The 26,764-nt window shown below is 38.6% G+C and overlaps 1 protein-coding gene across 2 annotated transcripts; it reads left to right on the forward strand.

Annotated features, from left to right (window-relative positions):
- The first annotated feature begins 1,121 nt into the window (after positions 1-1,121).
- mphosph9 (M-phase phosphoprotein 9) lies at positions 1,122-26,264 on the forward strand. 2 transcript variants are annotated; one of them, XM_080868659.1, is made up of 24 exons: positions 1,122-1,253; positions 2,024-2,295; positions 3,432-3,579; positions 7,461-7,550; positions 7,688-8,190; positions 9,458-9,623; positions 9,823-9,895; positions 10,791-10,894; positions 10,994-11,113; positions 11,322-11,782; positions 12,864-13,013; positions 13,467-13,554; positions 13,936-14,151; positions 15,492-15,539; positions 15,634-15,698; positions 16,873-16,974; positions 17,770-17,985; positions 18,066-18,259; positions 18,777-19,046; positions 19,699-19,819; positions 21,603-21,694; positions 22,186-22,364; positions 23,384-23,452; positions 25,920-26,264. In XM_080868659.1, the coding sequence occupies exons 2-24, from the start codon at positions 2,060-2,062 to the stop codon at positions 26,019-26,021; spliced, it is 3,813 nt and encodes a 1,270-aa protein (XP_080724785.1). In that variant the 5' UTR covers positions 1,122-1,253; positions 2,024-2,059; the 3' UTR covers positions 26,022-26,264. The 2 variants fall into 2 exon arrangements, with proteins under 2 accessions (XP_080724785.1, XP_080724786.1); XM_080868660.1 differs by having other exon boundaries at positions 18,066-18,235.
- The last annotated feature ends 500 nt before the right edge of the window (positions 26,265-26,764 follow it).

A 26,764-nucleotide genomic window follows, 5' to 3' on the forward strand; every position in this document is an offset into this window, starting at 1 on the left:
GTCGTACGCCTGCCTGAGTTCTATAGACTTATCCATGCCAAAAGGGAGAAAATATTTCTCTCAAACATTTAACAGTTATTAACAATTAATCTGCTATTCACTGAGCATTAATTGACAAATATTTTGATGACAAAGTGCTTCTGAGACCTGATGAGTTACTTCTGTATGACAATAAATCAGCCCCCGCTAACATATCCCAGCTTTATCTTTAAGCAGTATTTTTCATATTCTCTAAGGCCTCTAATATATAAAATGGATTCTTGTGTGACATATTTTGTGTTCACAGATATTGTGAAATACCCATAATTAAGAAACCTGCAAATTAATGCCAAGCCAAATGGGAGATGCAAGATCTGAAATCAAAATAGAACATCTGACTCGTTGTGACAGTGGACATGGGGTTCCTCCACATGTTTGAATAATCAAAATGCAACCAAACAAACAAATAAGTACAAAATTTCAAATACATTTCAAAAATGAGAATGTGATGAATGGATTCATATACTTTTTGAAACTTTTTACTCTGGTTGTTCCACAAACACACAATATGGTTTGGTGTACAGGTCTGACTGTCTTGAAACCAAATTATATTATATGCAATTGTATATACTGTAGTCACTGTTTTACATTCAAAAGTACTTTAAAAAGGAGCCACTCTCCTGAGTAAAATGTGTTTTGTTTGACTACTATATAAGTTGCTAGTATCCTTGAAACAATACTAACAAAACTATATTTAAAAAACGATACAATCAAAGATGCAGTTTAGCAACGATGGAAATCATGCATCGTTGCTAAACTATTTTATTTTACACCACAAATGAGAAATGTCTAATATGAAACCCATCACACACTAGTTCAAGAATCGAGCAAACTGACGTTAAAACACAACAAGGCGTATAAAATCAGAAACTCTTCATGACTTTAGTTATCTGGCTTAAAAGCCACACTTTAAGTCAAATAAACATTTGTCTTTATCCCGTTATTGATAATTTACAATCCTCATGCTTTTGGTTTATCTACGGTCCCAACAGATGCGTACGCCTCTGTCCCCCACATAACCAATAGAAACACTGAGTGAAAGTAACGACCAATCACAGCTCTGTATTTCAGATAATATTTTGACCAATAGCAATGTGGGCTGTGAACGCTACAGCAGCCAACGACCACTGCAGTGCAGTAGCCAACCAGCAACCAGCTAGCCAGCTTGACTACTCACAGAGAAATATGGATGAAATAATGATACAAGTTAACGGGTAGGTTAAATGTTTATTATATGTAGCCAATCAGCGCGACACAGTTTTCTGTTTTATATCATTTATTATATACCCGCGTGCGCTATCGTTTCACCCGCGCTCTCCTGCGTGCCTACGCTGTGCTTACAAACCTGTCATAAACCAACTTAGCCAAACTGAGCTAGCTAGCTAACCATTTTGAACTGCTAGTCAGAGGTAGTTACTGTGCTAGCTTGGTAACTTAGCCTGACTGACCCAGGCTCCCGTGGAGTTTATAGGCAACTTCAACTGTCTGCAGCATCCGTTGCGCTGGCCGACACCATAGAACAGCTAATGTAGCTTCTTACTAAATGAACCAGCCCACCGCTTGTGGAGCTCTATCTCTGTTGATTTTCTTGTTGTTGGCTAAGTTAATTAGGTGTCCAATCAAAGCTGCCCATGTTGGACGAGCTCTCACATACAGCAAACACAGGTCATGACAGACAGACTGACAGAAGAGGCTAAAGCAAGAACAATTACATATTATCTTAAAAATCTGCGTATTGTGCACGGCTTTTGTTTATGTCTTATGTAATTTGCTTATATTTATGTCAGTTACTGAATGTTGATAGTAGATCTAAGATCAAAACTAAGAGTTGATTTGGTGTCTTTTCTTGGCTTTTACATGTATTATACATTAACGTATTAATGCATTGTCGTGTTCACAGTTCAGCAGCACTTCCTGTTGTTGAAGCTGGAAATACAAGAAGTGTGATTAACAGAACTCTGAACTTTTCTCCTTTGGTCCCTAGCTGTCAGAGTGACTTCCTCTGCATGGGCCCATAAAAATGTCCACAGATGACAGTATCTCAGAGGATGTGTCCAGCTCAGGGGCTTTGAGCCATTGCCATGTCAGTGCTGATGGGGATGTGGGCAAGGAGAGCGAAAACTCGCTGGTGTCTTCTGAGGGGACATCAGCCTCAGGACTGGCTGTCTCTGAGGGGAGACGCACAACCTCCCAAACAACAGGAGGCACTGTGGAGTGCAGGCCCATGGACATCACACCAGCATGCAACAAGATCAGGTACCGTAACTCTTAAGTTCCTTACTGTATGAGGAAGTGTCTGCATAAAAAAAAGAAACACTTGCCCCTTTTAAAATATTAAATATTTGAATAGTTTTTTTCCTAATGCAGGTGTGTTGTTGCAGTTTTTTTTAAATTTAAATGCTTAAAAGGAAATTGATTTACATTTACTACCTATTTATGCAGAATAGTTTCTCCATTATTGTGACAGCTCTCTTTAAATGCTTGTGGAAATTTGAACATATGTAGGAGTGTTGAATATGAAGATGCATTGACTGCAATTTTCTGTGTCAATTTTGATTTATGGTCTTTTAAAACTCCTGTTCTTTCTAAGAACTACAATTGACTGCATACATGATTATTTCTCAGATTTCAATGGAATGGAAAATTGAATAGGTGCTGATATTACTCTGTTGTGTTCAGTGGCCTTTTTTGTGTTGTGTTTGGAAAACCTCTGAACAGATTGAGTTTAGACATGTACAGACAAAGCTATCTTTAAGCAGTATTCTATCAAAAGTAGTAGAGCACGTGGATTACTGGATCTTTCAAGTAGATACTATACATACAGTATACATATTGGGTGGTATTTATTTATAGTTACACATATAGAGTGTTAAACTGGAAGAGGAAGTATAGGGCTATTTTGTTAATTTCCACCAAAACATTTCAAAGACTAAAGATAACTTTCAGTGCTTGACACTGCCTGCTGCTCAGCTGTGACGTTACTCTGCTGCATGTACTGCAGACAAATGTGTCAGAGCTATTCTTCAAGATAAACACTGTTTTTAAATATACAGATGGATATTCTTCTGCCTTATGTTGCATAAAAATATTTTTAATATTGGCGCATGTTGAACAAAATATCAGACACTGAAAAGTCTGTGATAGGCCAATATCTGCTGCAGATATTGGCTGAACTAAGAAGTAGAGATCTTTTTTGACTTTTATTTTATTTAGTTGTCTCTAAAATACTGCTCAGCTATAATAATAATAATAATAATAATAATAATAATAATAATAATAATAATGCCAGACAGTATAAAATAATACTGCCTGGAGAAACATATCTAATATATTCTAATCTAATATTTTAATATTTGATACAATATTTTAACAATATCCAATTTGTTTTACAGGAGCCTATGTCTGAGCACAGATGAAGCCTTTGAACAAGGGAAGACCCTACCATTCATCAATCCAAGCTCCCTGGAGACCCTTAGGGCCCTGGTCCAGGAGATCCAGAGCAGTGGGGAGACAGACCCTGAGATCTGGAAGGACTGCGAGGTAGGAAAATACCCATTGAGACTGGAAGACAATAGGTCTTGTAGAAAGGCTGATGATGAAGTGTTTGCTGCTGTAGCAGTTTGTTCTTGTGCACTGTATTTGGCTGCTGGTAGCCTCAGTTCAGACTTGTCACATGTATTTTTTGATCAAATCACACCTGACAGTAAGATAGATGCACACATACACATTTACAGACCCCAACACCCACACAGCTGATCTTTTCAGACACAGGATGTGATTTGCAGAGAACAGACAACTGTGATGCTCTACAATGTGAAGGCACTTTATGGCACAGTTCATCAAGCTTGAAGGCTTTCAGTTTGTACACCTGGGTATAACACACTCTGTTCTCAATCTTTAATTACTGTATGGGTAGGTCACAGGAAAATTAAATTCTTCCTATGTCTTCTTTCTCTCTAATGGAAGTTTGTACCATAATTGTTGTACACAGCTGGGTTCTCTGGCACCTTCATAAATACACATAGTATTGCAGTCCTTTAGTGTACATGGAACTATTTTCTTTTGTGTTCTCAACTCTACTCAATTCAGATTTATTTATAAAGAGCATTGTTTGTCTCTGTGTAAGTTAACCCGCCCTCATGTGTTTCATGCTGCTCTGGATTCATTTTGCCTTTGTGGATATTATATTCTTTGGACTGCTTAAACAACCCTATTAAAAATGTATTTTGAGTTTAACCCTTGGCTGTTTTGGTGTTCTGCATTTGGGTCAGTATTCTGCGATTCATGGGAGTGGGACCTGGAAAGGGAGCAGGTTTGTAGGAGGTTGGTGATGTAAGAAGGGGTCAAACCATGAAGGGCTCTATTGACAAAGAGAAGGATCTTGAAATCAATGAAATCAATTCAAAATTTTTCAGGAAATCAAGAAACTAAAACGGGTATAATATGATGTCTTTTTTGAGTCCGTGTGAGGATCCTAGCAACAGCATTTTCGATAAACTGAAGGTGGGACGGAGAGGACTGAGACAATTGTAAAGTGAATTGCAGTAGTTGAGTGGGAAGAAATGAGGGCATGAGTAACAATCTCCAGATCTTTCACATACAGAAAAGGCTTAATTTTTGATATGGAACAGAGATTAAAAAACCAAAACAAAGACGTTTTTAACCACTGAGGTAATTTGCTTGTCAAACTTAATCAGAAAGTGGGCTTCTCATTGGGGTTGAGGCAGAGGTGCAGCTGAATAGTGTCAGTATGAGAATGAATAGAGATTGTGTTTACTCATGATTTGTCCCAGAGTAAGCAAAACTGGGAGACCAGAATAAGCCCTAAAATGGAATCCTGAGATACCCTACAATAAGGTGCAGCTGATGTAGAAGAATTGTTTTCATTTTATACTTTTTAAAGATGTTGTTTTTCTGTATGCAAGGAATAAGTTGCTGAAGAATTTTGGTAGTGGTTGTTTGTAGAGGTTGGTAATTATTAGGTAATTTGGAGTCTAAGTTGTACTTTCTCAGCAAGGGCTAGATTACCTGCTTCAAGAGAGATGGAACGGTACCAGTAGATTTAGAAGTGTTGATAATGGAGAGGGTGCTTGGATCAAATACATCTTTCAGAAGAGTGAAAGGCACAGTAACTAGAGAGCAAGTTGTAGATTTCAATGAGAAATCTCTGTCTTTGTAAGAGCGGGTAGTGTAATCTGTTTAAAACAGTCTATTTGAGAGAGTCAGTTAAAATGTGAAAGGGGTGGGAATGCTATTAGTCTCAACTTTACTAGTAAAGAATTGTCGAAATTATTCACATTTTAAGAGTTGATGGGAGAAAACATACATTGAGCAATCATCAATCATTGAGCCAGGACAACTGTTTAAGTCCAGACTTTCTCAATTTATACAGAGCAGCAGTATCCATAATTGAGGAACAAGTGCTTTTGAATAAGTTAGTAAAATCTTCATGGCTGAGATAGAGCAGGGAAGCTGCTATGGACCAAGCATCTGTTGCAGCTTTGAAGGACTCAACAAAATAGTTAGCAGTGGAAGAATTGATATAATGTGATTGGTGAAAAGGTAGATGCTGTGTGGCAGGGGGAAGAAGGAGCAGCATATCAAAAAGGATAATATAGAATTCTAATGAAAAAGCATCAGTTATATCCAGATTACAAATTGAAATGCCAAAAGACAAATCTAGGTCTAATATATGGTCTGGTCTCGGAGTGGGTGCAGTAGTGAGCCAAGTGAGATTAAAAGAATGAAGGAGGTGTATATTAAAATGTATAGTTTCATGCATCGGTTTAAACACTCGACTCCAGCTACATGACGCGCAGCTGGAAACACTTCCCGCAAGACGAGCTGCCCGAGATTCACAGAATTTACAGAAAATGTTACATTTTTGTGATTTATATCGTTGTCAGGACGATAGAATTCTTATATCAGGATATGACATTTTGGTCATATCGCACAGCCCTACATGGAAGCATCTGTTTGAAAAGACATATTTAAGGAGAGGGAATTTATGTTTCATATGGGTTTTCTTTGTTTTAAATAAAAAATTAAAACTTGAAAAAGTTAACTTATACATTTTCTTTCATGGAGAAATCTAAAATTAATTAATTAATAAAATCTCAGAAATAACTGATGGACTGTGGTTTCAGTGCCCATATCTAATTGTGTACGTTGTATACTAAACAACTGTTGACTCCTAAACTCCTAAATAAAAATTCCACAGTGGTGGGGAGGGAAACAAAGAGAAACCGGCTTCTTTTTTCCACCATAACAAGCCGTGTTTACAGGCCGTTCCAGTGTTTATCTGTCTTACACACGCGACCAAACAACAAATACAAAATTAAACAAAAAGTACGTTAAAAATAAAAATGTCTCTTCCAGCGAGCATTTAAAAAAACAAACAACCAAACTTCGATGTAATGTTAAGTCTTTTGTGCGATTTGGCGCATCTCAAATAAATAAATGAATAATACAAAAAGTAGCTATATTAAAACTGAAACAAACAAGAAAAGAAAGTAAAATATTCCCTCTAAACAAAACTATAAATAATAAAACAGGAAAAAATCAAAGGAGTGAAAGGGTTAGACTCATACGAGCATACAGAGTGGACTAAAGACATTAGCTTGCTGCCCAACTTTCATCACACTCATATTTATAATTATATGGTCCTAAGTGTGAGTCCATACACTCATGAAGTGTTTAGTAACTTCAGGTCCCTTAACAAGCCCAGTTCCAGTTTACTGACGGATGGGTACAGGACCTTGAGATGTTCCGAGTAGCCAGATATGTAGGTGGACACCAGGTTTTATTCTAAGTGAAGGGCAACCCTTCAAAAAACGGACAGAGCAGTGGAGTAGCCAAGGCAATAGAACAATACAAAACTTTGTACTAAAATATAATGTATTTCACAAAAAAGATTTAAAACAGTTAAAAACATCCCTGGCCACGGGGAACACACAGTAAAAACATAAAAACAACACTAAAAGTCCAGTGGCGTCAGCCACAGCATTAAAATCCACTAAAATCGGAGCGGGGCAAAGAAATCCCGACAGCGACCCCAGCCGTCCTGTCTGTCTCTTCGCTCCGGAGTACTGCAACAGTCACTGTTCTTTCCAGTGAAAGGGATTTCTTGTAGCACAGTGTGTCTCGGGACTTACCCTGAAATCCAGGGGATCTGTCGCCTCTTCGTGACTTTGGAAAGATGACTTGAACAATTTTTCTTCCACGAAGGAATCTGATAAAAAATGATCTCTTTACCCGTCGGCTTCCCGTGGCTGTCATGCGACTGGCTATGGCAGTTAGTAATACAACAGCTTCTTGCCATTCTTTGTGTCTCTGTTTATCTCTGTGTGACTGTTGTCTTGTAATAGCCCGCGCTTTTATTCAAAGTAAGACAAGTAACGATGTTTGTTTTTCTGCTACAGGGTCGATGGCTGCATCTGTTTCAGCTGGTTGAGAAGCAATACCAAGAGCAAATACTTGCTCAGCAAGAACAATACCAGTGCCAAATACAGGTAAGCCTGGATTTAACATCATGTCCTGTTTTATGAAATTGGACCACCTCAAAAAAGAGATGGTGGATTACAAGGGGACTATCTTAATGAGTATATTGAAAGCAATTTCTTACAGTAAAATAATTCCTCTTTTTCAGTTGATTCAGGATGAAATTAAGGCCCTTGTTCAGCTCCAAAACCGCCAGGCTAGTGTCCAGCCACATGGGGAGTTCTCCCCAACTCCTGTGAGCAAAAGTACCACAAACATGAAGGACTATATTTTCCCCCCTGTCTCCAGTGAATGTACTGTTCCCAAAACTGTGTCCAGTGACAATGACAGTCTGGCAGCTCCCGTCCATACCCCTTTTAGCTCCCCATCGCCTCCACTCCCTAGGTCTGAGGCCACAAATCAGCGGGATGAGCGTGCAACCACAGTGCTCAGCAGTGGATATGGGACTCTTTCTACTTGGGAGTCGAGTCTGGAACCTGCAGGTTCACCGGGAGAAGATGAGGTTGTTGGTCAAAGAAGCGAGAAGCATCACTGGTCCATTAACTTCCAGAAAGACACAGAGACAAGTATGCTTGGTTGCCAGCAAGATTTCTCCAATGAGAGGATGCTCGGAGTGAATGAATCACTAGTTTATCAGCAGAAAATCTCTGGGTATGTAAGGTCAAACACATCCATGCTAAACTGAGTTTGTAAGGATGTACTGTGGTGTTTTCTCAGCTTTTTCAGACATAAACGTCTATCTGTTAACCCAAGAGCATCTGAAAATGGCTATAGACAAAGTCTGACACTAGTCCATAAACATTACAGACACGGTAAAAGGCACGGTTTACACATGTTCAGCTGGCCAACAGTTTATTTTATATGTTGAGTGTTTAAAATAATGGAAAAGTCTTCAATGTGATAAAGACAGAGTCTGTGACAGGTCAAATTAATGAGATTTAGTCGGGAGCCAAAGTTATTTGTTGCCTGCAGCTGCCTGTAGAAGTCTTGCCTCTGAGTTTCCAACACCTGCAGCATCAATCATTAAGCAAGAGAGCTGAGCAGATTTATGAATGTGACACAACAATAGTAGCTTCATTAATTACTTAAAATAAATGGTGCCCAACATATAGACACCATTGATTAGGATCAAGCAGCTAGTGACTGTGTACTTCACTTCAGATCTGTCACGCAGTCAGTTTATACCCAGTTTATACCCTACAGTGAGGAACATGAATGTAAACATGACCTAAAAGAAATACACTGATGAAGCCATCAATGTTAAGAGTTCTGTGTTTGAAACTGGTTTTATAAATACATTTAATATCAAATTTAATTGCCTGTAGATGTTTTCTAAAACATTTTTTGAAACTAAATGGCCACCCAACATGACATAGTCACATGAGTCTCTGGCTGGCAGATGATAGGAAGCCCAAATTCAAACAAGAAAACAATAAATATTTCTCAAAAATTTAGCATATCCTGCCAAGTATCTAGATCATCATATGTAGATCATCCCCCTATCACACTAGCTACTTTAGTAATACTGTTAGGAATTAGTAACTTAATCTGGAAAGTACTAACACAGTATTACAATATAAATGCACTTGGTAAATGGCTCTAGAATAGTGGTTTTCTTAAGTTTTGATAAATGAAAACAAAATTAAAAATGTAATTAAGGACAAACACATGTGTATGTGTGCTTACCCAATTATTTTGGACATGTTTGCGAGTGCGAGTCTTTATTAAGCTTTATTGGAATATATCATTGTGCTAGTGTTTCCTTTCCCTGTCTCACTTGTGTGGATTGGCAGCAGTATGCTTGTTGTAACAATACTCATTCAACCCTTTAGATACCCTGCAAGAATCCTGTTGAGGTTTAGGCAGCATTTGTCTGAGAAATTATAATTTTACTTACCCTAAGCAATTCTGTTGACAGCACCAGTCAACAGTTGACCTCCTGGGCCCAGAGGCAGAAACTGAGGCCCAAGAAGAGCAAAGCAGGACAAGCGTCATCCCAAATACCAGAGTACCAGGAGCAGCCTCGCAGCCCCAGAGAATCCCACAGTCAAAACACTGTGGAGAGCACAGAGTCCCAGGACCAGGTATAACCCAGGAAGTGGTGACAGCCTCTTCTCCAGGATTATTTGTCCAAGATTTTGCATAGATAAAATAAAATAAAACAAACAAACCCGCAACATTGCATAGTGTTTATTTGTAGTATTTTTTCTTTTTGCTGTATTTTTCTGTTTTGATTACTTTCCTGCTGCTGAATCTAATCCACTCATTTCTATTGGTTTTCAGCATCAACCAGCTGGGCCATCTTCCAGCTCTTTTCCACTGAGGAGGAGTGATAGTTTAGCATCTGAAGCCTCAGGTAAGAATTCAGTGACTTGAATTCAGACACACAGTGACTGGATTTGGCCACTGTAAAGTATATTGAAATAAATCAAGTACAAAACATGAAATAAAAAAAAAAATATACAGGATATTACACTTTTTCTTTTAGAAGATGAAGCCCCTGGTCATATCAGAAATTGAAAACATACATCTCTACACATACCTGGAGAGCTAATTTCTGTGTTTCTTGCAGTTAAACATATAGTAGAGTTACAATAGAGTTGCATTTTTCTCAGCCAGTCAAACATTTTTTAAACAGCTGTTCACTCCAAGGTTTTTTTGTTTTTGTTTTGTTTTGTTTGTTTGTTTGTTTGTTTGTTTGTTTGTTTGTTTGTTTGTTTGTTTGTTTGTTTGTTTTGGGGGGGGGGGGGTGTTACTCCAACACTATGGTGCAATTAAGTGTTTATAATAATATGTAGATTACACTAAGGCTCAGTGGAACAACAATAAGATATTTTATATAGACATACACACATATTTTTCAACTAAATTCTTTCTTTAGGTGTAATTTTGGTACTTTTAATAGCTTTGCTAGTAACAAGGAAGATATAAAATATATGTCAGCTGAATATTGGTATTGGAATTGATCCATGTTGGCTATATCCCATCCATATTGATAATGGGATATTAACAATCTTTGGTACAGAAACAAATAAAAAATGAATAGTATCAGCACTGGCTATCAGCCAAATTGTTATTGTAAACATTGCCAGTGGTGTCAATTAACTAAATATCAGACTCCTTGTTTATATTAAAAACATATATTTTTAGGATGGCCAGCGCTGCCAGAAATATGTGATAAAATTGTAGTTTCAAACAATGTTTCCAAATTATTGCATATAGCAATTAAAGTAAGCCTTTTTTTGTTTTAGGCCTCACGTATTGGCGTCTGAATGAGTGTGATCTCTATCACCCACTACCTGAAAGCTTTGACAGCGGTGCCTATCTACTTCTGCAAGAGGCATCCATGAGTCTGGTGAGTTACGTTATGGTTTACTGTGGCTTCTGAGACTGATATAAAATACATGGTTTGCTTATAATGCTGAGGTTTGATGCCTAATTTGGTCTTCTTTAGACTCCGGGAAGCCAGGAACCTCAGCTGTCTCTCAGAGAGATCTATCAGAACAAGCAAAGAGCAGATTGTAGGCGTTCAGATTGGGAAGGCTCAGCTACTTCTTTTCCGTTGTCACCGCAGGTATGTCACATGACTCAAACTCTGCAATCCCAAGATTGTAGAAGTGATTTACAGAAGATAGATAATGACACGATAAAACATTAATTATTAAAAAATATAATATTTTTAAAAATACAACTGACTGGTGACGTGTTAATCTTGTAATCTTGTAATAAATTTCACATCCACAAGTTCACATTTTCTTACAATTTGTATTTTTGTGCTTCAGATGTTGACACTGGATCCAGCAGCTAACATGCGGCAGTCAGATCGCACCTCTGGCTTCACTTCACCCTCTCATTTCAGCAGCCCATCATTCGCCAATCAGCCCCACCGCTACCCTAGAGTTGGGACCCCCATAACCCCTGACAGCATGGTGGATTGCAGCCCCAACCCTGGAGATACAGACTATATCTCTGATACCTCCAGTGTCTCTGCCCCATCTAAAGTGCAAAGCCCATGGGGAAATACAACCCAATTCCTGTCTACCTCCCAAGATAAGGCTCAGCCCTCCCAAACAGACAGCCATCAGCGCAGAGCCAGTGCTCCCTTAGCCAGCGAAGAGGAGGGTAGTCACACCCACACCAGCACCCTGAAGCCTTGTTCAGCCTCTGGTGCTTCTCTGCGTCATGGAGTCAGTCCACACATGGAAAGAGCATCATCACTAGAGGATCCTGTTGTCCTCTCTCTGTACGTACATATGTTATAATGTATAATGTTCTGCTCAACCATTTGCCTATATCTTTCCAAAAAAATGCACTGATATTAACTTTAACTTGTTTGAGCCTTTTCTATCACTTGGTTTTGATATGTTATTCTCAAACAATCCACTGAGTGTCAATCTGTCTTTGAGTGGTAGATCTTTTCAGTTTCCCTACAGAAAGTTAGCAACGCCACAGGAAAACTAGAAATGCTCTGTATGGTGACTTTTTTTTTAAAGTTGGGTGGGGTTTTTTTTTTTTTTGGGGGGGGGGCATGACATAACGTTAGAGACTTGATTGAACAGAATTAAATAACATGAAAATTTAAAAAAGTTTTACATGTGTCAAATAATTAAAAAAAACAAACAAAATAATTTCTAGGAACATCTACTCTAATGCTTGATTTGGCTTGATGTTGACCTGAAGCTAAAGAACTGAAAATGTCTGTTTATAAAGTATAAACGATTAGTATTTGAACAATATGAATCTCTAAAGACATCAAATAAATCCAAAATACTGCCAAACACTATTAGCACTTTAGCTACACCTAATGTTTTCTGTTAAGAGGACCTGAAATAAGGACATGGAACGTCATGTGTTTCATAGGACCCAGAACCAGTGAACAGAAATCTCATGTTTAATAGCTTCATTTCATAACAAGATTGATTATGTTAGCACATATTTAAAACTTTTTACCCTTGAGGTTGGTTATAGTTCCCCTTTTATTCCTTTATTTACAGGTGAGTATAATCGTTTCTGGCACTGTCCAAGAGGCTTTAGCCAGCCCCAAAAAGAAAGCTGCTCTCATTCCAATTTATTGCTTCTTTTTTCCCCCATTATCTCTTTGTACTTGTAAAAGTGGAGGTATGTATTTGTGATTATCAGAAAGTCAGAAGTAATGGATAAATAAGGTAACAGATGAATTCGCTTCACTTTGCATCGTGATCACATTGCCATGCCCAGTCACCTCCCAGAGAACCAAAAACTACTTCAAGTGCTGTGAATAAAGTAACATTACACATGACCAATCTTCTTTAAAAAAGTTTTGTTTTTCTTCTCCTGTTTTTCAGACTAAGGCAGAACCTGAGAGAGAAGCATTCTCGGCATGTGGCTGACCTGAAAGCATATTATGAGTCTGAGATCCAAATCCTGCGAGACAAACTCAAGCTCAGAGATCTGCCCCAGGATTTAGAGAAGAGCAACCATGCGCTCACAGAAAGGTTTGCATTTATGGACTATAGTTTCAGTTAAAATATTATTGTTCATTATATTGAGTTGGAGTAAAAAATTAGTTTTATATGTACAAGAAAAATAAGCAGGGATGATACAGTTAAATGTAGAACCAAATCACAGTCCCCCTCAGCGGGTTAACAGTCACTTTTGGTTAGAAATAGCCAATAAGTGAACTGTTGTTTTTGATGTCAAGGGGTTCAAAAGTTTAACACATTTCTACATCTGTCAGTGCATTAACAATAGGGGACATTAAAATAGGTACTCCATTTAGGATGATGCAAAGTTGTGGTTAAGATGCTGAAATTAAAGGGGAAAAGGTGTCAAATCAAACTTGAATGATATTGAATTCATATTCTGAATTACCAAGACGCATAAAATCCCGTAGTATTGCTTTTTAGATTATTTTTATGCTTTCATTGTTTATTGCTATTTATTTACAGGTGCAGGCATCTAGAACAGGCTTTGGCTGAGGCCACCACCCGTATTCAAGAACTAGAGGCAACAAACAGCTCACTGGAAAAAAAGCTGGTATGCTTTGCTATTTATTTTATATCATTTTTACCCCTTAGCCGTAAAAAGCTGATGTGGTATTGTCATCACCCAGCAGGGGACATGGACACCCAAGTTGTGAATGCGATAACTCGTTAACCAAGCAACATACAAGTTTCAAATTGATACCATAGGTACACTACTAGAATTCTCAACAAGTTTGGTCATAGGTCAAATTTTTTGAAAATCTTGTGAATGCGAAAATCCATGTTTACGTGTTCATTTATATTTATTGGGTTTTAATTAGAATGTCTTTTTAATTTGTCACTTCATCAAGGATGTTTTCTAAAAATATGTCAATGGCTATGAAAGTAATCTTTATTCCATATCTTCATTTTGATGTCCTTTTTTTGTCATTAGGCAGAATGGCCGGAGCGCTATGCTGTAGCAGGTGCCACTGTGAAATCTTTGCAACAGCGACTGGAAGAAAGCAAACATTCGGCCAAAGAAAAGGACGCCCTGGTGGCGCGTTTGAAGAACCGTGTACGGCAGCTGGAGGAGGCAGCGCAGAAAGCCTGGAGGGAAGCAGATGAGAAGGAGGCCAGGAGGGAGAGAGAGTACAAGATGCTGCAGGATGTAAGTGTGAGAGAACAGAATGACATGAAGACATGATAACGGTCAGAAAACTGTCACATAAACATAAACATCCTCTTATTCACTGGATGCTGGTAGCATCAGTACTGAGGTATTTCCTTTAATCAGGCAAGTGCACTGTTGTTAATGGACTTGATAATTTATGATAGTTTACTTTATCTGCAGTCAGCTAGCTCTAGGTGTTGAGGAATTAGTTTGCAGCTGAGGATGTATGTAAGAGTTTTTTCTATGTTAAGAGTGTTTTTTTTCAAGGATGCACCAGTCAGGTTCATCTGATTACTATCTGCTCCAGTATTGATTCTTTTAACCTCATGTTGGCTACAGCCAGATGTTCTCCAAAGCAGGGGAGTACAAGCAAATGTCTTTCACTTTATAGTCTACATATAATTTTTGTGTAATACAGTTTCTGCCACTTTCATGTCTGGTCTTTTGAAACACTGGACAGTGTAGTATCGGTGGATTTTAAAAAAACAAACATAATTCTGAAAGTACTATTAAAAAATATTAAGTCTGTCACACAACACAGTTAGAGAACTATTTACACTCACATTCACACAATTTAGAATCACCAATGAACCTAACCCCACTAGGTGCATGCCTCTGGGCTGTGGGAGGAAACCAGAGTACCCAAGTGTAGAACATGCAAACTCCACACAGAAAAGCCCTGGCTAGATGGTGGATTCGAACCCTCATATTTCTGCTGTGAAGCAACAGTACTAAAAACCATGTCACCATGCTGATCTAAAACAAAAAGCAATTGTATTTTTTGCATTCATTATCAAATTATAACATGTTATAAATCAAGCTCATTATTTTTTACAGAGGTGCACTTTTTGCACTAAAAACTAAACTCCCGATAAACCAACAGACTATGTGGCTAGATAACTTATGCGTAATCTATCTAACGGAACAAATTACATACTCCTTTAGATTTCAGAAAGATGTATAAATTTAGTATTTAAACAATGAAGAGGCAGTGTTATACATTGGTGGGGTTTTTTTGTTTTGTTTGTTTGATTTTTTTTTTTATATTATTTTAAAAAAGGACATTTGCCAGTGCTATAGTATGCTATAGTATGTATAGAGTGTTTAAAAATTCAGTTTAAAGAAACCAAACTATTAAATGACCCCATGTTAGCCACCACATCCACCTCATTTTTCATTGATTTTAATATTGATTTTTCTTTCGTCTGAAGTATTGTCAGTACTACTGTCACATTTTCAGAATTTTGTATTAAGAGCAAAAAAGTAAATCACTCTTTGTCAGCACTGCAGTAATGCTGGCGTCCAAGGTTAAGATGTCTGTGGTTTTGTTTCCTCAGCTGCTTGGAGAATATGATTCTCTGATAAAAGACCATGAAGGATTGAAGGTAATGATTCTCTCACTGAAATTTACATTAAAACCTTACTGTGATTATTTGATTTGTTTGGCTTCATGGAGTTTCCCCATTTATTTATCTACAGAACAACCTGGTGTCAGCAGAGAATAAGCTTGTTGATTCCAATGATCAGATATCTGAATTAAAGAGGTGAGTGAAGAGAGTGACGGTAGGTGAGCTGGATCTAAAGGTTAAAAAGTCAAGACTACCAGCTTGTTTAAAGGTCACTTTAGGTCAAGGTCAAAATGTTACAGTGTTATTGGTCTCCGGCCTGTCAGTGTTTCATTGTCACTTGCTGGTTTGAGCATTTTTGTGAAAGGGCTGCAGTGGTGGGTGGTATTCAGCAGGGAGACGGAGAAAAGAATATTAATCGATAAAGCCTAACGATGATCCTGTTAAAAATAGATAATAGTGCTGGCCTCTGATGCTAGGCAGCATTGTCTCCTTGCAGTTTCCCCTTTGCCTGCTAATTGATGCCTATAGAGGGAGCACATTGATAAAGTGTGCCAAGTCAACAATAAGAACAGATGGTAGTTATAAATTGGAGTACTTTAGCTTATCTGTTTTTGAGTTAATAACCTAAAGGGTAAGGCCTACATCAGCATCCACTGAAATAACATATGACCTTGTGTGTAAAGAGACTTTGGGGAACCTAAGAAATGTTTTATTTTTTGAATACACAGAAGACTTTAAAAATAGAAAATGTGTAAGCTGCTCTAAGCGTCAAGGACTAATGGAGTCACAGTGCAAATGTTAATTACTATGATCTGTAAAACAGAGGAGCAAATTACAGCCAGGCCTTGATGGTTGAGAGAATTTTTCTTGCAAAATGTTGACATTAAAGAGGACCTAATATGCTCATTTCCATTTTCATATTTTTATTCTTGCACTGGACTAGAGTAGCGTTGTATGACTCACAGTTCAAAATAATCCTACTTGAGCTTACAGAGATGTTGTACAGCCCCTCTGTCCATCCATTGTCTGAAGTAGCTGTCTGTTCATGTGATTGGTGGACCCTTAATTTCAAATTTAAAAAGCAGATGGGTGAAGCTGCTGTGTGTTTTATAGCCTCACAATAATTAACATTTTATTTGGAATTTATTTACAATCATATATTATCGTTTGCACTTATTAACATTGTTTGCTGTTTTCAATCAATCCATCAGTCATTAAAGTAAACAGCCTTGTGCTGTGTAGTGAAAAAAGAAATAAATGAGCCAGCATAGCTTGTTGTACCTGCCTTTGAAATACTTCTATGACTCTTTGAATCTAAACAGTGTTGGTTTAGTTATTTCATGTGTATGTTTGTGATTAAACCCCTCAGAGTGATCTCTAAGCTGGAGTCTCAGGTGAAGCAGTTGGAGCATGAGAACCAGGCCAGGGCCCGTTATGTTTCCCACAGTAACATACAACCTTCTGGAGCTGGGTAAGCACAAAAAGTACTGAAATCCTTCACAAGGTGTAATCATTAATGTCAGGGACTCCACCTATTAAATAAAATCAGAATCTTTACCTGGTTTAAATTTGTTTGATTTCCTATCAAGGCCATCTTCTCTGATACCTTTGACGAACAGAGGTGGTATTTTTAAAGCATTCCATGGACGTCCTGTTGAATGTGCCACTGTGATACCTTCTGGTCTCTGGACAACTATTTTTAGTGCTGTTATTTTTAGTCCCCTCTACATATGCCCTACTTATGTCCTGTTGCCACCTGGTTTGGCCACTTTCATTGATTATAATGTTGCAGGATGTGCTCTGCAAACATTTAGATGTTTCAGGACTGTACAGTAGAACTCCAATGTGATATGGAACAGATTTGATATGGGACTCTGTAACTGTTAATAAAACAGCGAGCATTCTCCTTTGTATTGATCACCATCTTGGGTCTTTGACAATGTGAACTCTTCTACTAAAAATTCTTGTTTCAGATGTGGTTTTTGCTTTAAATTGCCAGGGTCACAAAACTTGATGATTTGAGTTTTGAAAATCACAACCAGGAACATAGATTACGTGAATCTTTACTTTTTTTTATAATAAACAAAAGTATGCCATCAGAATAAGAATGATGAACTAATAACTAAAGATTTTCTTTAATGTTTTTAATCATGTCTCTCTTATTATATCTTTCCAATTTAAGTTCAAATATTTTGTAAGTGCAGTGCTTACAAGGGGTGTATAAACTGATGCGTGCCAAATTCTTAACCTTTTAACGTGTCCACAGCCTTTTCCACCATCCGGACCTCCTGCTGTCACCCAGTAAAGGCAAAGCAGAGCCAGATGTCACCCACAGAACGTCTCCTCTTCTATCAGACCAGCTAAAAAGTGTCAGAAGACCTAATCAATCAACAGTCCACAAAAGGGCATCGTATCCATTAAATGATCATTCATCGGGAACAGGAAGCTCCGTGGACACCCCTTCAGCTGCTGGGAGCTGGAGGTGTGTTTCTGATTGTTGAGGATGTTTTTTTGTTTTGTTTAGTACAACTGTAAGTGATTTACAGAGATCTTCTCCAACAGGTGTGCATCTCCTCCAGAGTGTGAACAGTCTGTTCTTCAGATCAGACACCAGGAGCAGAGTGCTGGCCACCAGGAAGCTAGTCACAGAGAAGGATCCTGTGCCCTGACACCCATGATGAGGGCCCTGATAGAGCTGGAGGAGACTAAAGCCACAGATACCCGGGCCCCCTGTAAGAACAGCTCCACCAACCATAGTATGACTCTCACACACACATTTACAAAGGCCACTTTATACTGAGGGACTGTCTGAAATTCTAAGCAGCTAACCATGAAAAAAAATGTTCCTCAGTCCTGTAGCTCAAATCAGAAAGAGTGACTCCTGGAAAACAAGCTAATTGAGAAAAAATGAGAAATTATACAGCTGCTATATAGCCCAACATGTCAAACGAAGATTTGTGGCCAAACAGTTAGGTCAGACCTCAGTGTTGGTTTTACAAAAGCAGCTACAATTAAAAGTGGGTTTCTTACTGTAATCATTCCTCGATTTAGTACACTTTCAGTACATGTGACATTATTTAATTTGTGGTGATTCACATTAAGTTCCAGGATTTTATTCTTTACTTTCAGGTCTTCTGTAGTCACTTGTCATTTCTTGCTTTTCTGTCTGGAGATGGCTCAGCTTATACCTTATTGCACATCCTGTTGTTAAATCTTATACTGGATGCACTTTTTAAGCTGCTCTTGGATTATATTATGTTTTTGTCTCTGTAGGGGTCAGTAGCCAGAGAACCACTGTTGGGTTTGTGGAGAGAAGATACAAAGAGCCAATTCAGGAGCGCGCTGGACTTCTTCACAGAGAGAAGGAGTTGGTTAAACCTCGAGGAGTTGTGGCTGGAGCTGAACATGGAGGATCGAAAAGTCGCAGTGGAGCAGAAAGAGCTGCTGCTCTGCTAAGAGCTCAGAGGAGTCTGTCTCCAGAGGGCCACAGATCCTCCTCACTGCCTCCTCCAGCACACCGAAGCATACCCACAGCTACACCCAGTAAGAGCTTCCAGTCATTCTACCTCCATTTAGGGGTGATGGTGGCTCAGGTTGTAGAGCAGGTCACCTACTAAATGGAAGGTTCAACCCCCGACTACTCCAGTCTGCATGCCAAATAGCCTTGGGCAAGATAAGAACCCCAAGTTGCTCTCCAATTCATCCATTGGAGTATAATTCTGTGTGAATGTTAGATAGAAAGCACTTACATAGAAAAACATATATGAATCAAGCAAGTTGTATTTAACGAGTGCTCAGAGTAGAAAACAGCAAATATAAGAACAGTTACCATTTAAAGAGGAATCAAAAAATGAGTAAAATCAAGTGTCTTGTTTAATTTTTTTTGGTATGACTTAAGATGTATATACTGTGTCTGAAATTTATGGTAGCAATCAGATGGCTTAGTTGCCTTTGTTTTCTGTATTGGCTTCACTACTTGCTGCTATAATTGGTTGACTGGTATTGTGATTACTGTAATAAGTTGTACACTGCTGGAGTCCACTGTTTGTCTGTAATTTGAATTACTTTCATTAATTGGAAACACAAAACACAAAGACATTGTTTTTGGCTCTGTCTCCTGTGACACACTCAGTGTGATAGTGTTAATAGGGCTGTGTGAGCTTTACTTAGTGGTACGCTCTTTTCTTCCATTCAGCAAAGAGGGAAATGTTACTCATGCCTCTGTCTGCGAAGTCCAGCCCTAAACGCAGCCCGACTGAAAATTACTCCACTGCTTTTGGTCACCCAATGCCAAGAGAGGAATACCTTCTCCACAGGTAAGAAACATACATCACATTACCTTGTATTGTTGCGCAAGTTCTCCGTAAGCCGTGTTTGAACAGCATTAACATTACAGGGAGAGGGGGAATTAAGTATTCACTGTGCTTCACAATATTTTAACTTGTGATTCTTTATTTTAAACCATCTAGAAATAACATAATATGAGCTCTCCCATATGGGCACGTTTTTACATGACCTGAACTTTCTTTATGTGCCAAAATTGATGCCACAAAAAGAGCACGACAAAATAATTCAAAAAAGATCTCAATAAATCAAAACCTAAATAAAAACAATAAAATAAGTTATTCTGCATCTGTCCTCATGTCAGTGGAGTTGAAACAGATATTAGGGAAAGTGTTCTGCTGCCTGTGCAGTAAGCTGTACTGAGGGTACACAGTTTATTTTCTATATCCATTCATTATACATTCACTACCTGCCTTTTAAGTCTGATGTCATTAGCTGTTTCTGGGTCCAAACTCCTCTTCAGCTCCCAAACTCAAACAAATACTGTGGTATCACCGAGTTAAAAACTCGAAATTCTTTCATCTTTAATAAAATGATCAGTGTGGCAGCTCTACTAGGTGTAACAATCAAGTGTAACATCCAGGCGTCCATGAAAACAGGATTTCTAAAGTTTAAAAGAGTTAGAAGTTAGCAGGGAGTTACCTTGCTAGTTTCTATTTAAAGATGATATACCATATTCTGACTGAAGGATTTCTGTGAGGGTGAGGGTCCCCGATGGTTAGAGACAAATGCAATCACATGGCAGATAAAAGACGCTGAAAATGGGCCAAACTGAGATAATCCATTCACAATATGAAGTTAGTCATGTGAGGCCGACAGTGATCGCTGACTGTTCAGATCAAGCAGAACAAGATACAAAGCATTAAAGCGTTAAAAAGACAACAGCCTTTATAATCCAAATGTAGTTTGGACCCCGAAGCAGGGTTCATATGTCATCACTTAACAACCGGATAGCCACAGTGATTCTCTGACACTTTCCTCTGGGAAGTAATATGGATGTATTTTACAGCCTGTAGGTCAATATTCAGGCCACAGAAAAGTCCCATTGCAGTAACCTGTCTGGTGTTGCACCATTTTTCTCAAGTAGTGCAGTCCCTGTACATTTCTTTGTGCTACTCGGATTAATATGACTATCATTCAAAATGTTCTGAAGCCAGGTACAGTCATAATGTGGTCTGGGAAGCAAGTGTAAGATCTGTATGAAACACATCAAACTACACTCAATATGTTCCCTTTGAGTCCTAAATTGAGCTCACCAAACCAAATGATAGTTGGAATATTGGAAAGAAATTTTCACTGCTACTACACAGTGGCAGGCTAAAAAAAAAGAAAACAAAAACCCCCCCAAAGCCTAATGCTCGGGTACCTCAGCTCAGATCTTAGTCAGCTTGGAGAGAGATGTGTCAAAGATTTTAGTGTGGGTGAGCTACTGTCGAGAAATATTAGCAGTGGAGCTCTGGCATCTATTAGTGAACATTATTAGTTGCACCATGTCACAGAGGACAGAGTAACCCTTGCGTCATATATTTGTCGTAAACACTGCCTGCTGAGATTTACCACCAGGTGTCATCCCACTGCTCCCTACACACATTAAAACCTTGTAAAGAGTGTCACACAGAACACAGGTTTGTTCAAAGTCAGTTAGAGCATGAAATGAAATATAAACACCTCACTGCTTCATCACATAAGCCCCTGAACAGCAGCTGTCACACTTGTTTTTTGTTGAATTAAAACCTCATTGTGTGCTGTCTACAGGCCTGACGGACAAGTTGACAAGAGACGTCACTCATTCCACAGCAGCAGTCCCAAGAAAAGACTCCAGTTTACGTCAACAGGCAGAGAAGATGGTAACATATTTATACGCACAGATACAGTTTTTTTTAGAAAATTCAGTTAAGTACTGCTTTTTTGTTGTTTGACCAGATTTATTGCATTGTTTTGGTGCTGTACTCCTACCATAAACCAGTTTAAATGATACTGAATAACAGGGTGATTATTTATACTTATCTTTTAATGTAAGAATGGATGGATGATGACTCTTTTAATATGCGATGTAACAATAAAACCTGATACTTGATTGATTTGAATTGATTTTCCGTTGGGCATTATTTATTTTAAGGTTTTGCTTTAGAGTGCGAGAAGGTACATTATAATTAATTTGTTATATTAATTACACTAATCTTCACTACTTCTGTTATTGCTGTAGTAACACTTCAGTAACTTTATTTTTTTCTTTTCTTTTTTTGCACACATAGCAGACAGTAGATCTAAAACAGTGACCAGTGAGTGTATTTACTGGGAGCATATTAATAATGTTTTTTTTTCCTTTCTCTGCCAGAGTCCTCTGGTGGTGAAACCCCACAGGATGAAAACTCCCAGCTGGGTTGGGAGGAGCAGGGAGGCTTTAGTGGACCTGACCCGCAGGACCCCTGTGAAGACTCAGCCTCACTTCACAGAATCCAGTCACTGGCGGAGGCTGAGAAACTGTTTGACGAGTTGACGCAGGAGAAACAGCAGGTGAGAGTTCAAAGGCATGTCACAATATGCTTTTTTATCAAATCAGTGTATGTATGTAAGTGGAACACTGGTGTCTTTTTAAAAATGGTGTAAAACGGTAAACATGCACGTGAAGTTTTCTGATGAGTCTGTAGGTGTGGGGGGGCTAGTGAATGGTATTTCTCAGTGTTAGCCCATTAATGAACTGGTAACAAGTTAAGGGTGTACTTGGTTTTACCCTAAGATAATTTAGTCTCCCTGCCTCTAGATAGATGGTTATTAACAAAAAACAAACAAACACATGAGCGTAGTAACATTCCAAAATTTAGCTTCCCTTATAAGCTGTTGGGACATGGCAAACATTGATATTAACAGCCTTTATCTCGCCACTCTACAACAAAGAGTACATGGGGGAACCCACCCAGCACTGGGAGAACACGAAAACTCCACATAGAAAGTTCCCAGCAAGCCAGTGGATTCAAATCAGGACTTTCTTGCTGTCAAGCAACAGTGCTAACCACTGTGCCACCCTGTTTGCTGTCCAATTAACTAGAATACCTGTCCTTCTGCTTTGGTATTAGGATTTCCTCTTCCTCTCATTTTGGGCAGACTTTGTACTTTATTGATTTGTTATAACAGCTTGTGATACAAGTGCCCTGTTTTTAACCTTTTCTTAATATCTCTTTGATACACTTCCAAGTCATAGTGATTGTTTCATCACATTCTGCTTGTAATTGCGAAAGGAAATTTGCAATTATTTTAAACACCAGAATGTCCAGTGTTTGCAAGGGTGTCAAGAGACCCTTGCATCTCTTGACACATAGGCCAGGATTCATTGTTTTTACAGAGCTGCTAAATGACTTGTATTTTTAGGAGGTTTATACCCCCCCCCCCCTCTCCTCCTGTCTCTACCTTGCTGACATGGGAATATTACTCTGCGTTACACATGAGTCCATTGAATGTGTTTCATGTGAGAGGTATTTAATTAATATCATTATTTTGGGTCATACATGATTAACCTCTGAATGTGTGATGTACAGATTGAGGCAGCTTTGAGCCGGATGCCTGGTGCAGGCGGCAGAGTGAGCCTACAGACCAGGTTAGATGAGGTAAGGCTCCACGGAAACCATCCGAATATTTATTATTATGTTTCTAGGATTTATTTATGGTGGTTGTTGATATTATTGATACATTTTAGATTTAGCCACCAACTGCTAAATGTTGTTCAATACTTTGTTTTTTTATTTAAAAAAATAAAGACCCAGAAAACATTGCCATCAGTCTGAACTGTGTCGTATGCAGGGCTTTTTAACAAACGTTAACATACTGACACTTTAAATAAAACTGCTAAACCTCAACATGTTAGTATGGTAGTATGCTTTGTTAGCATTTCGCTCAAAGCTTACCACTGTGATTAGGTAGAGACTCTGAGCTGCTGTCAACCTTGTATAGTAGATTCTGCTTTGTGGACCAAACTAAATGCATTAGCTAATTAGAATCATTGATTCTACTGTAGGGCTGTTCGATATAATGATATGTTTCGGATGACAATATGAAAATGTCTATCATTTCATATTACACGATCGTTTGTTTTGTGGTGTCACAAACTGTTTATGGCAATATCTTTTCATTGTTTTGATGGTCACTGTAGTGGCTATATTATTTTTTTAAAGTTCTATCTTTCTCTTATATTTAAAATAACCACACTACAGATGGAAAAGCGACGGTTTTTATGCTTTGTTGTTAGCAACCACAATGGTAAAACATTGTGTGGCTCTGCCGTCTGCTTGTTTATTTTCCACATAAACCTTTCACAATAAAGTTGAAGCTCCTGTTGAGGTTTTTTGAAATAAACTGAACATGACCTGACAAAATACATTTATTCTCAAACATCAAATTTTATAAAATGCATCAAACAAATTACCTCAAATAAAAACATGAAGTAACTCTAAATGGCACTTACAGTCACCACATGGATGCAGGCACAGAGAACACCAGCATGGCCAGTCAAGATGAGGCAGAACCAGGTAGCTCCAAACAGAAGGATCAGTCAAAACAAATCGAGGAGCTTAGGTAGCTTCTAAATGAGGGGCTACCTTTGTAGCATGGACATGGTTTGGTTATGAAAAGTCTGACACGGACCAGAAAACTGTACTATGCAAATTATGCAACCAGTCCCCACCTCAGAATCAAACATGGCAACCCTCTTCTATCACCTACGCAAGAAATACGTGAAAGCGTATGGAGAGAGTTTACGGATGAGAAGCAAAATAAAGCCGTCAGGTGCTCAAAATAAACCTTAGAACTTAGAAGAACTTTTACTGTAAGAACGTTTATTGTCAATGTTCAGTTGCTTGCACAATGAAATTAGGAAACAAGACCACAAAGGTGTGAAAGAAAAGAAAACAATATACAAGAAAGAAGAAGAAAAACAATATAAGAACACTATATACACGATGTTTGTGTTACAGGGAGCATTGTGGGGGTGTGCACAAGGCGTTGTAATAAAATATAATAAATAAGGGTGGAAGGGCTATGGTTGTTAAGGGATGGAAATTGCACATCTGCTGAAATATTGCGGAGGAAGAACAGAATATTGCATGGAAACAAAAAGACACACACACACAGCAACACACAGCAACATAATAAATAGCAAGTAGCAGCAACAGAGTGATTGTAAAAAAACTCTTAATTTGCATTTATTTTTCTGACTGCCCACGGGTAGAAGCTGTCCTTTAGTCTGTTGGTTTTGTACCTGATGGATCTGAACCTTATTCCAATTCAATTCAATTTTATTTATATAGCGCCAAATCACAACAAAAGTCGCCTCAAGGCGCTTCATAGATACAGAGAAAAACCCAACAATCATATGACCCCCTATGAGCAAGCACTTTGGCGACAGTGGGAAGGAAAAACTCCCTTTTAACAGGAAGAAACCTCCAGCAGAACCAGGCTCAGGGAGGGGCGGCCATCTGCTGCGACCGTTTTCCAGAGGGCAGGATGTTGAATAGATGGTGGTTAGGATGGAGGTGGTCTTTTATAATTGCCCTGGCTCAGGAGAGACATCTAGAGCTGGCAATGAAGACCAGGGTGAAGAGTGGACAGCCGATCACCTTCTTTGCAGTTCTGATGACCCTCTGGAGTCTATTCTTATCGGCTGTTGTGCAGCCAGCGTACCACACAGGGATGGCGTGCACCAGCACACTCTCGATTGTGGCACGGTAGAAGGACACTAGTAGGTCAGTCTGCAGCCTGTTCCATCTCAGAACTCTCGGGAAATGAAGGCGCTGCTGGGCTTTCTTCACCAGGGCTGATGTGGTAGTTGTCCAGGATAGGTCCTCGGAAATGTGGGTACTGAGGAACTTAAAGGAGGACACCCTCTCCACATAGTCACCTGTTATGGAGAGGGGAGGGGGATCAGTTAAAATAGTTTAAAAATTTCTGCTGGGACCTCCCAGACAAGTCAACATCCCTAGAGTTAATACAATTGCTTAAATCAGATACTAATGTATTGAACCTGCTAACTTACTTTTGAAATGGCTGCCACTGAACTTTCTGCTCCACTTCCACCCTCAGGTGGCTTTAGAGAATCGTCTGGAGAGGCTGAACCGTGAGCTGGGATCCATCCGAATGACCCTGAAGAGATTCCACGTCCTCCGTTCCTCGACCAACATATAGCAATGTCTGTCTTCTTACTTTAGTATTGATTCTACAACTTAGTGTCTTGGTTTTATACACAGCACTGATTGTCCTCCCATCTTTTTCTGTGCCATAAGCCCATCTGTACAGTGACTCCACAGCATCTTTTTATACCTCTTACTTATTACTCGGGGATATTTTGTATATGTATGAAAGATATAGCAATTTTTTGGAGTATATTTTTTAGAAAAGCACAGATTTGTACAGTCGTTTACTTTTTTAGCCACAGAAATATCAATATTAATATTCTTTACTTGCCATATTCAGGAGTAGATTTTTAAATCGGCTCATGTTTCAGAGTAAATGTGAACAATCAAAACAAATGTTTCCAGCAAAGTCATTTATCGACTTTGGAACTATCACTGCCTTTTTTTCTTTTTATTTTGTTGTGGCTCTTTTGTTTTTTAAGTTTTGAATGTTTTTCCATTTGACATGTGTTAAGGTAATTTTCTTCAATTTGTTGCTTATTTATCTTTTGCTTTGGGCCAAACTTATTGATCTTGAAGGAAATATTTAATTGAGCCAAATCAGGTTTTTTTGTGTGGCTTTTTTGCTTTATGTCTGTAAATTATTTTACAGTAATGGTCCATTCCGAAATCGAGTGAAACCAGCACACACACATTTCCACAGAGTCAAAACTCGAGTCAGCTGTTTTTCAATGATGCTTGTGCATGGAGGTTCTTGCACTGCTTCCTTGTTGTCCTGGTTTTCCTACAATGATA

Source organism: Rhamphochromis sp. 'chilingali', assembly GCF_963969265.1.
Source record: "Rhamphochromis sp. 'chilingali' genome assembly, chromosome: 2".
In the NCBI taxonomy this organism is placed as follows: Eukaryota; Metazoa; Chordata; class Actinopteri; order Cichliformes; family Cichlidae; genus Rhamphochromis; species Rhamphochromis sp. 'chilingali'.

Bases quoted from the DNA above. Each gene is read 5' to 3' on its own strand.
- mphosph9 (XM_080868659.1), top strand. From the start codon at position 2,060: ATGTCCACAGATGACAGTATCTCAGAGGATGTGTCCAGCTCAGGGGCT. The intron at 11,783-12,863 runs GTACGTACATAT...CCTGTTTTTCAG, and splicing joins GATCCTGTTGTCCTCTCTCT to ACTAAGGCAGAACCTGAGAG. The intron at 13,014-13,466 runs GTTTGCATTTAT...ATTTATTTACAG, and splicing joins AACCATGCGCTCACAGAAAG to GTGCAGGCATCTAGAACAGG.